Genomic DNA, 16,840 nt, shown 5'->3' on the forward strand with positions numbered 1-16,840 from the left:
TCTCATACTTATAAAGGGATAAGACATGTAAAAAAAATTCTGTACATATACAAGGATACCATTACAGATGTATGCAATGGGGATTACACACACATGCGTCACATGAGATAAATACCCTAATAAATAGTAAATGAACCAATACATTCTTTCTCACACCTGTATCATGTCCTTATACCATATATTACACTTTCTACCACTAAATTTTCTCCCCAGGTTGAGCCCCACAATTCCAGCTGTCCGCTGGGCTTCTCTTGCTGGATATCCAGACAACAACTAAAATTCTGCACGTTGTAGACTAAACTCTTCTTAATTCCCTTTTCTTCCTTTCATTAATAACACCAAGATAAACTCTCGGGATTGAGTACTCAGCGCCATTTACAACACCTTCCTCTGAGATGCCCCACAAATCCCATGCCTGGGTTTTGTCTATTCCTCCTCACCAAGCAATGCTCTCCCCCTCTGAGTCCCCAGTCTCATGCCCACATCACATGACCTCTCACCTGGCCTTTGATTTCTCTATTTGCTTCTGCAAACCCTGCTGCCAGAGTAAGCAGTTCACCTGAAAACCGAGAGAGGCCCTGGTGCCTCTAAAATTAAATCCAAAGCCCTCTGGTGGTGTTCCCCACCTCCCCACAGCTGCCCAAGGCTCTTTCCCATCTCATCTCCTGCCCCCACCCTCGATCCAACAGGAGCTTTTCCAGAACATATGCCAACTCTGCTTCTCTGATGACATTGACTCCTGAAATGTCCCCTTAAAACCCCTTCACCTGCTACAACTCCATCCTAAAGCCGACCCAAATCACCTACTCAGGAAACTCTCCAGACTCCCTACAGTTGGATGTAAACGCAACCCTGAAGTCTCGGCAGCCTTCTCTGCATCTGTCTGAGAGCGTCTCCTCTCCAGCATCGTTCCTTTTCCCCACCAGCCTGCCTCTGCCTCTCCCGCATCTCACACCAGGTCTGACTCAGAGCAGGAGCTTATCACAAATGCACGGAATGAATCCGTAACAGGTACAGCCGGCCTTCCCTGGGTCCTGTGTCATCAGATGCAACCAACGGTGGAATGAACATATCCCCCCACCATCAAAAAAAGTTCTAGAAAGTTCCAAAGAGCAAAACTTGAATTTGCCGCACACCGGCAACTATTTACATAGCACTTACATTGTATTAGGCATTACAAGTAATCTAGAGATGATTTAAATGAGGGGAGAATGTGAACAGGGTATATGCTAATAACACTATGCCATCTTATATAAGGGACTGGAGCATCTGTGGAGTTTAGTATCTGCAGGAGGTCCTGGAACCAATCCCCCACAGATACTGAGGGACCACTGTATACCATAACAACGAAACTTATGCAAAACACACAAATTTTACGGCTCAACCCCAATTTGAAAATCCTTGGGAGTTTCACAGTACCCTTTCCACCTGGGAAATGCAATTTTCTGGTTTGCAAGGGAAGAAAGACTTTGATAATATTTTTGGCCCATGGAAAACTTCTTTTAAAACAACATCTTAAGGTACTGAGCGGAAATGAAGCCAAAACATATGGATTAAGTTTCCCATAAGGTACGTATGGATTGTATGAAAACAGCAAAGAGGCTTGGACAAAATGTGATCTCCAAAGCAGATTAACCAGGGGTCTTTTTCTAACTCCAAATTTAATCTGGCACTTTCTTGCTTTAATTACATGTTGAAAGTTTCCTTCTTCTGACTTAGTGACTTTCCTGGTCAGAGTTAACATTTTTCACATTCCGGGGGAAGAAAAATAAGTAACTGAGGAAAAGAAAACATTTTCCTTCTATTGTCATTTCCCCTGCTCCGCTCTCCTTCACCAACTCTACTGAGCCTCTTCATTTCACTGCTAGGGCCCCCCCTCCTGTTTTGAATTAAAATTGCCCCTTCCTCACAAGACTATTCTTTTTAACCTTTCCTATCCTTCCTCCCTGTCCTTTTGCTTTTCGTTCTCAAACATTAAGAGGAGCTGTATCCCTGCCTCGCCACGTTCAAGGCAAACAGAAGCTCCTATGGGTGGTCCATGGGGATAGGTCATCAAGGAAACCTCTGGCTTGGACGGGAGGGGCCAGGCATCCATGGGAAGTGTCTCCACACAACCACCCTTGTCAGCAGAAACTCTCTGCCACACGGCAGAGCCTGGACTCCGAGGTGAAGTCTGGTTAAGCAGGAACAGAGCTGGGAGTGAGAGTCAAAACGGCCAAGGATGAGATCGGAGGGGAAAAAAAGAGGTTGTGGGGAAATTAAGTTCTCAAAAATGTCCACTAGCCTAAGCTAACAGCCACTCCGTCCACCCCCACCCCAAGCAGCCCTCTGCTTCCAAACCTAAGCCCACGTGCTCAGCAAAGTATCTGAAACTCAGTATCTCACCTCCTCTTGGTGGGAAACCTCAGCACTTCACCTAACACCAGTTGTGCATCCATAGCGCTAGCCAGCCTGGCCGCAGAAAGAAAGAGGGGAACTAAGAGGCTGCTCAGCTCCATCTCAGAGAGTGGGTCCAGTGTCATGTGCCGTGTAACCATTGTAACTGGCTCGCCAATGCCACTTGGAGGTTCCTGTAGGATTTGGTAACAAGGTGAGAGCCGCCTTCTCTACCGCCCAGCAGGAAAAACCACGTACTTATCTCCTCAGCTTCAAATAAGATAAGAAAACAGGAAGCTTCAGCCTGAGATGGAAAGTCTTTTACCTGAGAGCAAGACCCAGAGCCAGGAGTTTCGCAAATAAATTGGATAAAACTTCTCCACTTGGGATTTAATCTAATGAGCACTGCACTCCTAACTATTGTCTCAAGGTAATAGTCTAAGTATAGTAGCCACCGTTGCATGAAGCTGTCTGGACAGCTCACCAAACACGCTAATGATGCTGAATGACAGTTTGACAAGACCCCAAAAGGAGGCAGAAATTCACCACAAGCTGCCAAAAAACAAAAACATAAGCCAAAAAACCCAGAAACGTCTGACACCCATACCCCAGCTGCTTTTTACCACACTGGTAAAGAAAATCTCTGGCCAGGTTCCAAGCTTAACTTTTCAGTGGGAATTGATGTTCGCACAAGCTTAGAACGGCTCTAGCAAACAGCCAACACAGCAAGAATCCAAGAAACGCCCTTGCATTGCTTTGCTCAAAGGGCCTCCACCTCCCAGAAACTCACAGACATATAAAGCAAACTTGAGGTTACCAGGGGGAAAGGGGGGCAGGGAGGTGGAGGGATAAATTGGGAGTTCGAGATTTGCAGACATCAACCACTATATATAAAAGGGATAAACAATGGGGATCTACTGTATATCCATTACCTTGTAATAGCCTATGAGGAAAAAAAATATAAAAAGGGACATATATACAGACATATAACTGAGCCACTATGCCGTATACCAGAAATTAACACAGCCTTGTAACCTGACTATACATCAGTAAAGAAAGGGACTGTACCTGCCTTTGTCTGCCTCTTTCCCACTCCCCCGACCCCGTTAAATTTCACTGAATCCATTAATTCATCAAATAAATACTAACTGAGCACCTAACATGTACCAGGTATTATTCTAAACGTTCAAAAAGATCTCTGCCCTCAAAGATCTAGGAGAGAGAACTCCATAACAACTAGGAAAATAAGTAAATTACACAGGGCGTTAGACCAGCATGTGTGCACGGGATACGAGTCCCAGAACAGGGCTCCAGCCCCCAGACGGCAACCTGTTTACCATCAGGGGCTGTAATGTTCTTCCTCACATTCCAGCACCTCATGCCTGCTTGGCATATAATGCAATCTCAATGTAACAAAATAATAATAAACAAGCTGCTGTCCATGCATTTTAACCATTTTCAAATTCCCTGTCTTAGAAGGAGAATGGAGGAAAGTTATTAGCAAGGTCCTGATCTACATGAACAGAATGGGGGGGGGGGGATGTAAAAGGTCCTGAGTCTACTGTATTTTGAAAAATCATGTATTCCCTTGAATACAGAGAAACACACAACAAGATATATTACCTAAGAGATTATTCATTTTAAACCAGAGATTCTTAAACTAGAGTCCCCAGAGTCAAGGACGTTAGCACAACTGTACGGAGAGGGAGAGCTGTGTGTGTTTTTCTGGGGAGAATAAGACACAGATTGACAGAAATATCTTCCTTGTGTTACAGAAAATAGAATTTGAGGGAGAAATCCAAGGATAGGAACAAAGCCAGCAAAAACCATCAACAGTCCACAATAACATTGCTGATATTCATTTGCATCTGGATTAAACATTTCCTCCTTAAATCAGTGAGATAACAGACAACCAGGTAAGCTTCAGATTTCTGGAAAAACTCTTATCAGAAGACAGAAGGTCACCACTCACCACCATGATAATAAAATTAAATAGAGAGAGAGAAGGAAAATCTAAGAGGTTAGCTCTAACTCTCATGGAGACAAGCCCAGACCAGGAATTTCCTTAAGGAAAAAACAACAACAAAAAGAAGTTTTACCTTTTCATGGTTTTCAATTAAAATTTCCACGACAATATTCTGAAATTTCAAATCCATGATGGCTGCAACAGTTTCTTCCTGTGGCCTCATCAGAGTTGGTCCAAACACCACTCCTAAATTTGCCACGGTCATGAGGTTGTGCTTGGAGTGATTGGAAACACTAGTATTGATGAGGGGAAAAGAAAGGTCTTTGGTTAAAAGAAGGGCAGTAACTACGGAAAGTACAATACTCTACAACTCTGTATTCCCCTAAAAACAAGGGGTCAGACACCACTGTTCTCAACATCTGCCACTCAAGTACCCGGATCTGACAAAGCCCTAGGTCAGGAGGTCCCTGCCTACCTTCCTACTTCTCTTTCTTTGATGTTCTGCTTAGCCATATGTCTTTTTTAATAATCTCATGTATATGCTAAGCTTGGGTCCCTGACAGCCTTCATTTACTGTTCCAATTATTTCGAACATCCTTTCTTTCCCCAGATCATTATCCCTTTGCTACCAAGGAATACGAGACCACATGGTACGTTTGTCAAAATTACCCTCACAAGCACACAGAGTTTGGTCAGAACACCCACACTCATCTCTTTGGCCCAGTACCATTGTGCAGTGAACAACCTGGACAACTGTTCTTAGCAGCCCTGACACCTAATTCAGGTCTCAACTCAAAAGGTCACATCCTCGAAGAGACCTTCCATAACCATCTTCGTAGTCCCACACTCAATATATACTCTTTATCCCTCATTCTACTTCATCTTTTTGTCATTTAATCACCTGAAACCATTTTCTATTTTTATTTGTCATCTGTTTATGATCTTTTCCCTCTTAGAAAGAAGGGACTTCATGAAAGTAGGGACTTTGTCTATCTTGTTCAACTATGCCCTTGTATCAGCTAGTGCCTTAAGGAGGCATTCAACACCTATTTGCTGACCAAATGAATGAATGGTGATACCAATAGTAGGACCCTTGGGAGGCCATAATATCGTCTGGCTTTCTGTTTCTTTTTCACATGAAATAAAGGTTCTAAAACACAGCGTTCCTCAGCTTCCTCTCACCTCTAAAATTCTACAGTTATCGTGATCTAGGAGTCACTTATATTTGAAGAAAGAGCTAATTTCTCCACTGAATTAATCAGATTTTGCTTGCTTTTTCACTGAAATATAGTTGATTTACAATGTGTTAATTTCTGGTGTACAGTATAGTGATTCATTTATTTATATATATGCACACAAACATATTCCTTTTCATGTTCTTTTTCATTACAGGCCATTCGATTTTGCTTGCTTTTTAAAGGAGTAATGAAAGGAATAGAATGGATCCTACAAAATAACTACCTATTACCAGATTAAACTCACTGAAAGGACATGTTCAGACTTAGAGTTGGGAAGGTGTGAAACCATGCTAAATTTGCTAACAGACTTATAATCGCATTTCCAGAATCTGTGCACAGGGAAACGTATAATGTTCTCTTTTCTTACTTCAACTCAAACCCTGAGTTGCTGGCAGCGATGTTAAGCAAATAATTATATGACTTTGTGAAAGCATTGCATTTCACCACTCCTGTCCAAAACACACACAGTGAGTCAAGTGTCCAGCCTGCCCTTGCAGGTGTGGTCCCTGGTCCTGTGTACGCAGCCCCACTTCCAAGCGATCCAGATTCAACACCACCACACAGCACCCAGAGCAAAACGAAGGAAGGAAGGAAGGGAGGCTTACTTAGTTAAGTGTTTCACCAAAATATCCAGCATTTCTTTATTTTTCTCCGGCAGTTTGTGTACCAAGAAATGGATAGCGTTAACACGCGATTCTGGGCTGCCGCTTTCTTTAGGGGGAAAAAAAAAGAAGAAGGAAAAAAAATAGTTAGCAGAGAACTCAGAATCAAATATATCCCGAAAAACAAACAATTACAACAGCTCATCTGTTAAATCTTCAAACAGAGAATTTACACCTATCTTGCCACCTTTCAGAAAAAAAGAAAAGAAAATCCATCTTTGTCCCTATTATTAATCTTCTATGCCTCCCCTACGAGGTCATTTCGGCGCAGCTGCAGTCACTGCCTTTCCTCAGCTGACGTTTAAGAACAGATCCCTCTGGCTCGTTGCCCTTCCAGCCTGCTCCTCACTCACTGGAGGAGTCTAGTTGCCGGGTCCTGCCCCACCAGGGGATGCCAATAAAATGTTAGCAAAGAAGTTCCTCCCTCTTAGGGGTTAAATTTTATCACCCAAAACAATAACCACCCCGTATCTCAGAATGTGACTGTTTTAAAATGTACCGGGGAACTGCTGCCATCAGGTGTGGTAGGACATGCAGACACAAAAACGACTGTGATGGAGGAGGAAGTGTATCCTCACGCACCCCCAGAAACAGCAGGCATGCCAGGCAGGGCCACAGGGAAGCACCGGGATGGGTCACGGGGCAACAGGCAAGGAGAGAACTCGGGCAAGAGGCTTAGCTGCAGCACCCACGGGAAGGAGCAGGCAAGGCAGGGCAGGCAGGCTTAGCACTGGTGGTGCGAGTTTTTCAGCAGGCTTAGGACTGCTGGGTGTAGAGAGGGTTCCTGATTATCTGGTACCTGGCCCTGAGGTGGTTAAAGCAACAGAATATTAGTCTGGAGGGTAAGAACCAGAAGGATGGGGTCGGGGGAGGGAAAGTGGGCTCTGGATGGGTTAGTCTGCATACGGGAAGTGCACCCAGGTTTCCTATCTCTAGGAGTTGGTCAGCCCCGGAAAGGGCAGTCTCCCCAGGGTCATTAAGGCCTTGGATATTGAAACATCAGAATAAAAAGATGTGTTTAACACAGCGGTCATGTGATATAAGGTCACTGCAGATGTCACAAGTTAAGGTGAGACCACAGGGTCCTTTAATCCAACATGACTGGTACCCTTACAAGAAAACAAAGACACAGAGGGAAGATGGCCATGTGAAGACAGATACAGGGGAGACGATCATGTGACCATGGAGACAGAATGGACTGATGTGTGCACAAGCCAAGGACTGCCAGGAAACCCCGGGAGGTGGAGGAGGCGAGGAAGGGTCCTTCCCTAGAGCCTTCAGAGGGAGCACGGCCCTGCTGACACCTTGAATTTGGGCCTCACCTCTTGAACGGTGAGAGAGTATATTTCTGTTATTTTAAACCATTCAGTTTGTGGTACTGTTATAGCAGCCCTAGGAATCAAACATATTCTCTTTATCCCTTAGACCTTAGAAGTATCATCACCCATGGTTCTCATTAACAATGTGCCCAAATTCCCTCTATTGCGTTCCTGATAGGAAATTATGGAGCAAATCAATAAAATGATTATTGAGAATTATGCAAGAGGCGGGGTGGGTATAGCTCAGTGGTAGAGCTTGCTTAGCATGCACGAGGTCCTCAGGTCAGTCCCTGCCAGCTCTCTGTGAGCCTCCTTCCTTCCTGCTTTGGTAAACTGAGCACCTCATTCTCATAAGGCAGTTTGTTGATGCCCCTGAAACCTCTAGCATAATTGTTTTTGTTTTTTTTTTTCTTTTTAAACGGAGGTGCTGGGGATTGAATCCAGGACCTCATGCATGCTGGCGGGGAAGCTCAGGGAGGTTTCACATAAGGGAGAGCATTTGAGCTGGTGCTTAAAGAAAACAGGGAAGATTTCCAGGAAGGGCAGAATTGAAGAGGTGAGGGGTACACCCCAGATTCAGCCAGCAGTAGAAGCAAATACACAGTCTATCCAGAGACAGCACCTCAAGCTTACAGAATGGTAGTCGGAGGCCAAACTTTGGTCTGTAAAGACCACTTGGAAGAACTTGGCTTTACTAGTGGCTTCTGAATTAGTCACTGAAAGTAAAGCAAAGAAGAAATACAAGCAGAGTTAAATTTGGGGAAGACACACCTTACATTTCTAGAGGATGAATTAAGATGGGGAAAAGAGCAAATTAAGAAGGAAATACTATCTGGGCAAGAAGTCATGAGGCAGGAAGGGGCGGGGGGCAGGGCAGGGGTAGGACTACAAATAAGGAAATAGAGCAAAGAAGTATGATCTACGGTCAGATGGTGGAATCACTGCTTCCACCTGACAGCTGAGTGGACTTAGGCAAGTTACCTAACCTCTCTGGGCCTCAGTTTCCTCATCTGCAAGATGAAGTGAACAGCACTTTCTCCGAAGGCCACTATGAGATTCAGTGAGGTGACATGCAGAAAGCATTTGTTTACCCCAGTGGTTGGCCAACAGAGGCACTCAACCGCTGGGAGCCAGCACCACTGTTGCCGTCTGTGTTACTATTACATGAGAGCACAATGGAAGGAGTAGAATGGAGGGGATTTAGCCTCCGACTGGCTGAGGGTCAGGAGGAAGAAGGCAAAGATGAGTGAGGCTTCATGTCTGGGTTAGCTGGGGTATGGGCACTTCTGCTGACGGACAGGAGTGCAGAGGCAAAGAGGGTTTGAGGTGGAAGACGATGATGGAAGTAACGGAGAAAGCGATACTCAAGAGGCTGGTCTTCTCGCAGGCAGCTGGGAAGGGGGCAGGTCTCAGAGACGAAGGCTAGCTGCATGACCTGCAGCACGTAGCCAAGGATGCCGGACTACTGCGGAGCCTAAGAGAGGACATTTGGGGGAAAAGAGCTCAAAAGACGTACAGGGGAGATGCCACTGGCAACTAAGCCAAGCAAAGGAGGAGGAAGAGAGGGGGCGCCCAGGGTGGGGTTCAGTGTCATCAGAATGTCAAGTGAGAAGAAACCTGCAAAGACTGCGAAGCTAGTGCTATCAAGAGGTAAGGAAAGACTGGGGCATTGTGCTGGACACCAGAAACTGCACGTTGTAATCAACTGTACTTCAGTTAAAAAAAAGAGTTAAGGAGAAACCAGGAAATACAAAGACAGAGAAGGGGCCCTGGATATGGCTGAACTGACCACATTTAACAAAAACAGGGAGGTCAAAGAGTGAGGTCCTGAAGAGATGCCCAAAGTGGGATTTCAGACCAGAGGTTCAAAAATCGAGAAACTGAAGGGGAGGGGAAGAAAACTAAAGCAATCCCCCCTCTTGAAAGGGGAGTTTGATGGGATTTTTTGCTGTTTTTTTAAATTGAAGTACTGAGGGGAGGGTACAGTTCAAGTGGTAGACTACGTGCTTACTAAGCACGAGGTCCTGGGTTCAATCCCCAGCACCTCCATTGAAAAAATAAATAAACCTAATTACCTCTCCCCCTGCAAAAAAACAAGAAAAACAAACAAACAAAAAACCCAACAGTTAATTTTCAGGTGTTGGTAGATTTTTTTAAATTAAATAAACAAACAAACAAATAAACTGAAGTACAGTTGACAAGTAACATTATATTAGTTTCAGGTGTACAACATAATGATTCAATATCTGTACGTATTGCAAGATGGGCATCACCATAAGCCTAGTTACCATCTGTCATCACACATAGCTAAAACATTTATTTCTTGTGAGGAGAACTTTTAAGATCTACTCTCTTAGCAACTTTCAAATATGCAAGACAGTATTACCAATTACAGTCATCACACTGCAAATCACATCCCCATGACTCGTTTATCTTACAACTAGAAGTTTGTACCTTTTGACTCCCTTCACCCTTTTTGCCCACCTCCATGTCTGTAACTGCCAATCTGTTCTCTGTATCTCTGAATTTGGTTTTGGGGTTTGGTTTGGTTTGGTTTGGTTTGGTTTGGTTTGGTTTTAAAGATTCCACAAGTAAGTGAGATCATACAGTATTTGTCTTTCTCTGCCGGACTTGGCATTTTTTTTTCAAGATGATAATAGCTTCACTTTTCTGTTACTGGAAAAATTAAATATCTGCTCAATTTTAGAAAACTTAATTTTGCTAAAATTTTCGGAAAAAACTGATAAAAAGTTCAGTGAATAAAATCACTAAAAATCTGAAATATATTTAGTCAAGCAAGAACTGCCACAAATCAGGCAGAAAAGAGAGACAACCCAAAAGAAAAACAGGGGAGGGTCTGGAGCAGAAACTTCATGACAGGGGACCTCTATGTGACCAACACACGTGTAAAATGAAAAGACGCTAAACCTCATTAGTTACCAGGAAAACAGAAATTAAAACCACAATGAGGGACCAACCATTCACCCATCAGGATGGCTTTCAATGAACACCAAACTCTGGCCAGCACATGAAGCAACTGGATCTGTCATACGCTAACTGGGTGGGAATAATTAACTGGCGCAACCACTCTGGAGAACTGTTATCTGCAGTATCTGCCAACCTAGAACACACACGTTGCCAGCGACCCAAAAATGCCTCTCATATGACCATTCGCTAAAAGACACAAGATGGAATGGTCAGAGCAGTCGCCTCTTGGTAACGGTCCAAACCAGAACTCCAGTACCCACCGAGAGCAGAAGAGGCAGACTGCGGTATAGTCCCACAACGGAACACTGAGCTTCAACGAGAGTGCAAGGTCTACTGCGTCGCTCAACAGGGATGGACCTCGCAGGGTGAGCAGAAGCAGCCCAACGTGTTAGTCTGCTCTGCATGATTCCACTTACAGGAAACTCAAGTGCAGCAACACGTGACTATGATGTCACAGGTCAGGAGGCTGCTCACCCGGCACGGGGGTGGAGAGTGACCACGCGGGGGCGAGGAAGGGCTTCTGCCAAGCTTTTATCTCTGGGGGCTGATTACATGGCTGCCTTCGCTTGGGGAAAATATACTACGCTGTATGCTTATTATTTACACTTATTATTTGTACACGTCTCTTATGTTTCCATAAAAAGCTGCTTAAAGTTATTTGTAACAAATCTCACCTAAGAAATTGTAATTTTTAACTTTCATCTTTTCAGAGTTTTCCTTCCTTTTCTGTAATGAGATGTTCAAACAGCCCCTTTCGTGAAATACGTCATGGACATCTCGACATGTCGTTGGATGGATGCCACACGATCAACTGCACGAACATCTAAGTTGCTCCCCATGTTTGTAAAGTTAGATTTGTTTCCATTTACGCTTTCAGGAGTGGGGTTTGGGAGGAATGAGATTTTACAACACAGGACACCTTGTTGCTAAGGAGAAAGGAAGCAGAAGAGACTAAGAAATGGAAAGGTATGTAGGTAAAGCAGAACACAAACAATCCAATCACGTCACATAATAGAAGACTGAGATACAGACTACATTTGTCACTGAGAACAAAAGTACAACTACCTAAAGAGTTAGGGGATCAATTATAATCAAGATTTTAATCTGGAGTTAAAGCCAAGATAATGCCTTCCTAAATCAAAGCTGGAGAAAAATAAAAAGCAATAAAAATACAGTAACATTTCCAATTCACAGCTTTGATTTTAAAAATAAAATTAAGGCGGGGACTCTGAAAAACAGTGAAAAATTCCAAAGGAAGAAAAAGCCGCCTACGGTAAGAATTTTGTACATTCAAAAATTGACAATTTTTGAGAACTTTGCACTAAAAAGCTGTTTCTAACTCATGTGTCTATCTTGTCGTTAATAATCATCTTTTGCCAAAGAAAACCTAATTTTAAAAATTATTTATTTATTACTTCTTCAGAAACACAAGATAGAAAAAATAGTTTCCCACCTTCTAAGGATAAGGTCCTGCATTTCTAAAAATACTAGAATTGGTTTTGAAAATAGAATCAAAACCTTCCACTCCCTTTCTTAAGGGGCCCCCCTACTGGCTTACCCCCATCTCACTTGAAATGATATACTCATTTTTGCTAAGCCTGGTTTCCCCTCTTCTTCCAAAGAATACTTTTTGGATGTCAGGCTTGTAAAGTAAAACTATTTTTTCTCCATTTTGTGCCATTTTGACATGAATCAAAGCTTTCTAAGAATGGACATCTTCATGTGGCTACAACATAATAATGACTTTAAGGTACTCAAAACAGAAACAAAAAAAGGTCTCCTAAGACGAATTATCTTTAGTTGCTTATGCTGTATGCATTCCATTATATTTTAATTGATGTAAGTTGACAAAGAACACCAAGGCATACGTAACTTTTTGAAAAATCTAAGATACTGAATTAATAACACCCAATTCCTGGCATTTGGCAGGGGCAGGAGTTTACTGTCACAGCAAAAGCATTTCTCATCGTGAAACTACACACATCAGCGTTCACAACACTTAATGTCGATCTGCTCGTGTTGCCGCACCAACTAACGGAGACTGAGAAAGATGTGATCATAGCTTACTGGAGCTTATCAAAGATACACAGACAAATTTAAATTCAATACTTAAACGTCATAAGTCAACAATACTGTAATTTTAGGAAAGCATTAGCAGTAACCATTCAAGCACTTCCCAAGAGATAATGGTGGCTTCAGTCAGCCGACATCAAGTACTCGAGTTCTTCTGCAGGAGACCTTATCTCCTGGAAACAATGCATCTAGAGGCTAAGAGAGCTTGATGTCATTAACCATCCAATTCCTTTAATTTCCAGACTTCCGAGTCCCTCCCCACCAAGATGACATGATTTCGTCTTGCTTCCCACGCAGGTTTACCAACAAGGACAGAACCCTCCGGCTAGGCAGACACCAGTGCCCTGGACCCCATAACAGTTTTGTTTTTCATCATTAATGACCAAAGAACCTTGTGATTATGATACTGCTTCCCAGGTAACTTGACTACAGGAAGAAAACATACAAACATAGCAAGACAGGTCTTCTGGTGCGGGGGACAGAAATTTTTCCTGTGATTCCAAATTAGGCGTCCAACTTCAGCTGCCATTCTCAAACTTAGTTTAACATGCATCTAACCTCGAATCTTGGGTCCAAGTCTTACCGATATGACATGTATCAAGGACTCTGAGCCTGAAAGGCTGAAACACACACCATGGACCACAACATTCTCGAAGGTAATAAACATCATGCAGTCACGTATCCAGGTAGATGCCTACAAACCTTCCCCAGGTGGACACAATCTTCTGCATTCCCGTGTAGACCAAGCAAAGTGTATTTTCATCTTACAAATTTCTGTACTAAAAGCCCATTAATTTATCTTACAAGATGATGTTGTGAAATAATAGGAAACATATATATATATTGGTCTCTGCCCTCAGTTCCTGACACAGAGCTCCTAAAACTCTTGTAAAGGGAAGCACTCAGAAAATCTTTTGTTCTAATATTTTTAGTGCCAGACACAAAGCTCCCAGAAGCTCTGTAATCTCCTGAGTGATAGGATCGTCTGACACCGAGCTCTTAAGTCCCTTGGAATTTGGGGGTTGATAAGAACACCTTTTGGTTTAATGGAGCAACTTTGGGTGGGCTCCTTGGCTGGTCACCAGAGAGACCAAGTCATGACTAGAAGCTGAGAATTTTCAGGTCCACCCATCATTCTCTGGAGAGGGGAGAGAGGCTAGAAATGGAACCAATAATCTATCATGCCTACATGAAACCTTCATAAAAATCCCAAGAGTATGGGGTCTGGAGAGTTTCCAAGGGGATGAACATACCCACATACTGGGAGGTCTTCACAGGGACAAAAGCTCCTGTGCTCAGGACACTTCTGTACCTCGCCCTATGTATCTGACTGTTCGTTGGTATCCTTTATCAGATCCTTTATTATATCATAAGCTGGTAAATGGACTTCTGTGTTTCCCTGAGTTCTGTGAACCACTCAAGCAAATTCTCATATCCAACATGAGGGTTATCAGAATGCTGATTTCTAGCCAGGCAGTCAGATGTACCAGGGATGACCTAGGACTGGTGTCTGAAGTGAGGGGGTCTTGTAGGACCAAGTCCTTCACTTGTGGGATCAGCTGCTAACTCTAAGTAGATAGAAACGGAACTGAATCCAACTGTAGAACGCTCAGCTGGCATCGCAGAATTGGTTGGTGGAGGGGAAACCCCACACATTTGGTGACCAGAAGTGAAGTATTGTGTGTGAGAGTCCAGGAGACACAGAGGAGAGACTGTCCTAGACAGATGGTCTCTGGTTTCTTTTAGCAATTTTAAATTAACTCCCGCAGCTGAAAAGGTTTATTATTTTAATTTCTCATTGCATTCCACATTGAACAGTAAGGTTTTTTTTCTTGGTTTTTTTTTTTTTTATAACGAATGAGGAAGAAAAATGTTTGCCTTCTGTGGTGACAGCAAAGAAAAAATTTGTATTTGTATCAGAGACTCCAGACTTAACTCACAGGTTCTCAACAGAACTCTGCAAGAAGGAAACTGATGGGAAAAAGAGAACGTACCCAGAAGAACCCGTCAGAACCCTCAGCAGGGAGAGGAGGAGAGACAATCTCAACACCACGGAACAGATGGAAACTACCGCACGCGACTGAAAAGAATCAAAAATTAGTCTCCATGCTGGTGTGAGAGGCGGTAACAAGAGAATGGTGATGCTCGGTAATTTCAGCAGTCAGCTCAGCTAAGACACTTCGGCAAAACAAGGTAATCTCTGCCCCATTGTTAATGGAAAATGATAGCTTCACCACAATCCCAATTTTCCAACAGTATTCAAGGGGAGACTAGTTCTGACCACCTGATTTCTGTAACTGCTTTATTCAAACCTTGAAAGGACACGTGCAAAAGATTAGAGGATCTGCTCCCACACTCTTTCCTAAGAGAGGCCCCAGGAGCACAGAAAAGGGCGTTCACGGGAGAGTCAAACAAGAAATTAAAGTCTACTCTGGAAATGTTGGTCACTAAAATAACACTCATCTAATATATGGACGTTTTTCCCCACTAAATAAGGTATGCGCCGACAGGTCCCACGCCAACTGCAACTCCACTTAGGGGCAAATGCCCGCCAACAATTACAGAAGCCACAGTATCTCTCTGGAACAGGCCTGTTATTCCAATCATTGTGAAGACCATATAGATCCCTCCAAAGCCAGGGAGCAAACACAAGGTACTGGTCTAGGAGGTAACGATCCTTCTCCTATTTAAACACGCTCTTCTTCCACATTGCTCAAGGAGAGCCTCCACAAACTCCTTCAACCCACCCCCCGTCCCCGCGGACTCCGTTACCACCTATTAAGTCTCGACCTCTGAGGAAGCCCTCATCTGGTAAAAACACGTTGGTGTTCGAATTTCCAGCACCCTGGCTTCGGTTCTCTGGCGCGATCATGATACTAACTCGGGGTAATTTAAAACTTCATTCCATAATCACTTTATCTTTCTCCAATTCTCAGAGGATTCTAGATTAAAATTGGCACTCTTCTGCTTTTTCCAGTCTCCGAGGCAAACAACATGAAACAATTGTCCTCCAGCTCGACTTTAATTTCTCTTTCCCCACTTTGCCAAAAATGCCACAGGGAAGAAATCAAAACAACTAAGCGTTTGCTTGAGTTTTTGCCAAGAAAACTTTCCCTGACTTCCCTGATGGCACAAATTCCCTTTAAAAAAAAAAAAAAAATCCTCTTCCACGTGAAAACAAAAGTGAAAAGAACCATGTTTCTGCCTTTTCCAAAAGCCCGTTTTATATGGATAGTCCAACTGGGCCTACCCATGGCCTCTTTCTGCAAACCCCCGGGAACCTTTACACTGGCTGGAGCAAGGACCTCACAAGAAGATAACATTTACAGCGATGTTCGGGCAGCAGTAACACAGGACCCAAAGGGACTGCTCTAAGTTTTCCAACAGATTAAACTATGGAATACATCCAAGGGAAAAAAATAAAAAGGAAATGAAAATACAATTACAGCTACTGTCAGTGCACCTGTGAAAACCAATACGGCAGGTTTTAGCCAGTGGAACTGGGGTTTTGAATTTGAAATAAAGATCTCTATAATCTGGCAAGTTACTTAACGTGTCTCAACCTTCATTTCCATGACTATTAAATACCAAACGTCGGAGTATTTCGGGAGACTACGGTGATTAAACACCATGTGTCAAAACTGACACATTGTAATTGACCGTTCTTCAATAAATAAATAAATAGTAAACCAGAAAAAATATATAAATAAATAAAAAATAAACACCATGTGTCAAATATAAAAACCGAGGTGTATAATAGAAAGAAAATAAGAAAACTTCAAATGAGTATGACTCACACAAGATTTAATCCCATATTGAATTTCTCCCAACTATAAGCCTTTTTCATTTAGCATTTTATCACATATAATTCACTCTCTATCAAATACTGTGTGGGTGTCTGGCTCACAATAGTCCTTCTGCCTGCAATTTCCATCTAAATATCTTTCTATGGGAAGCCATTTCCAACCTGCTAATCTCTCCAAATCTGCTAATCTCCCCAACAATCTGCAAGTTAAGTCCTTCTGTGTTCCCACAGCATTTTGGTGATTATATATATTACACTACAGTGAGAGGCGTATCTGCCCCAAGACTTGCTAGAAACCTGGCTTCCGGGGGCGGAAATCCTGTCGTGGCCGATATATTCATTACCTACCAGTGACTAGCACACAGTAGGCAATGAATGAATGAATGAATATATTAATTGTCCCTTTTTTCATC

At 43.0% G+C, this 16,840-nt stretch overlaps 1 protein-coding gene across 21 annotated transcripts in view; it reads right to left on the reverse strand.

Moving 5' to 3' along the window:
* ARHGAP10 (Rho GTPase activating protein 10) overlaps positions 1-16,840 on the reverse strand; it is a 301,184-nt gene that overhangs the window by 95,516 nt on the left and 188,828 nt on the right. For all 21 annotated transcript variants that reach the window (XM_064491268.1, XM_064491252.1, XM_064491357.1 and 18 more), the window contains exons 17-18: positions 6,186-6,291; positions 4,476-4,635 (exon numbers count right to left, since the gene is read on the reverse strand). In XM_064491268.1, the coding sequence (XP_064347338.1) occupies positions 4,476-4,635; positions 6,186-6,291 (266 nt within the window). The remainder of the gene's footprint in view (positions 1-4,475; positions 4,636-6,185; positions 6,292-16,840) is intronic.

This window comes from Camelus dromedarius, chromosome 1, assembly GCF_036321535.1.
Source record: "Camelus dromedarius isolate mCamDro1 chromosome 1, mCamDro1.pat, whole genome shotgun sequence".
NCBI lineage: Eukaryota > Metazoa > Chordata > Mammalia > Artiodactyla > Camelidae > Camelus > Camelus dromedarius.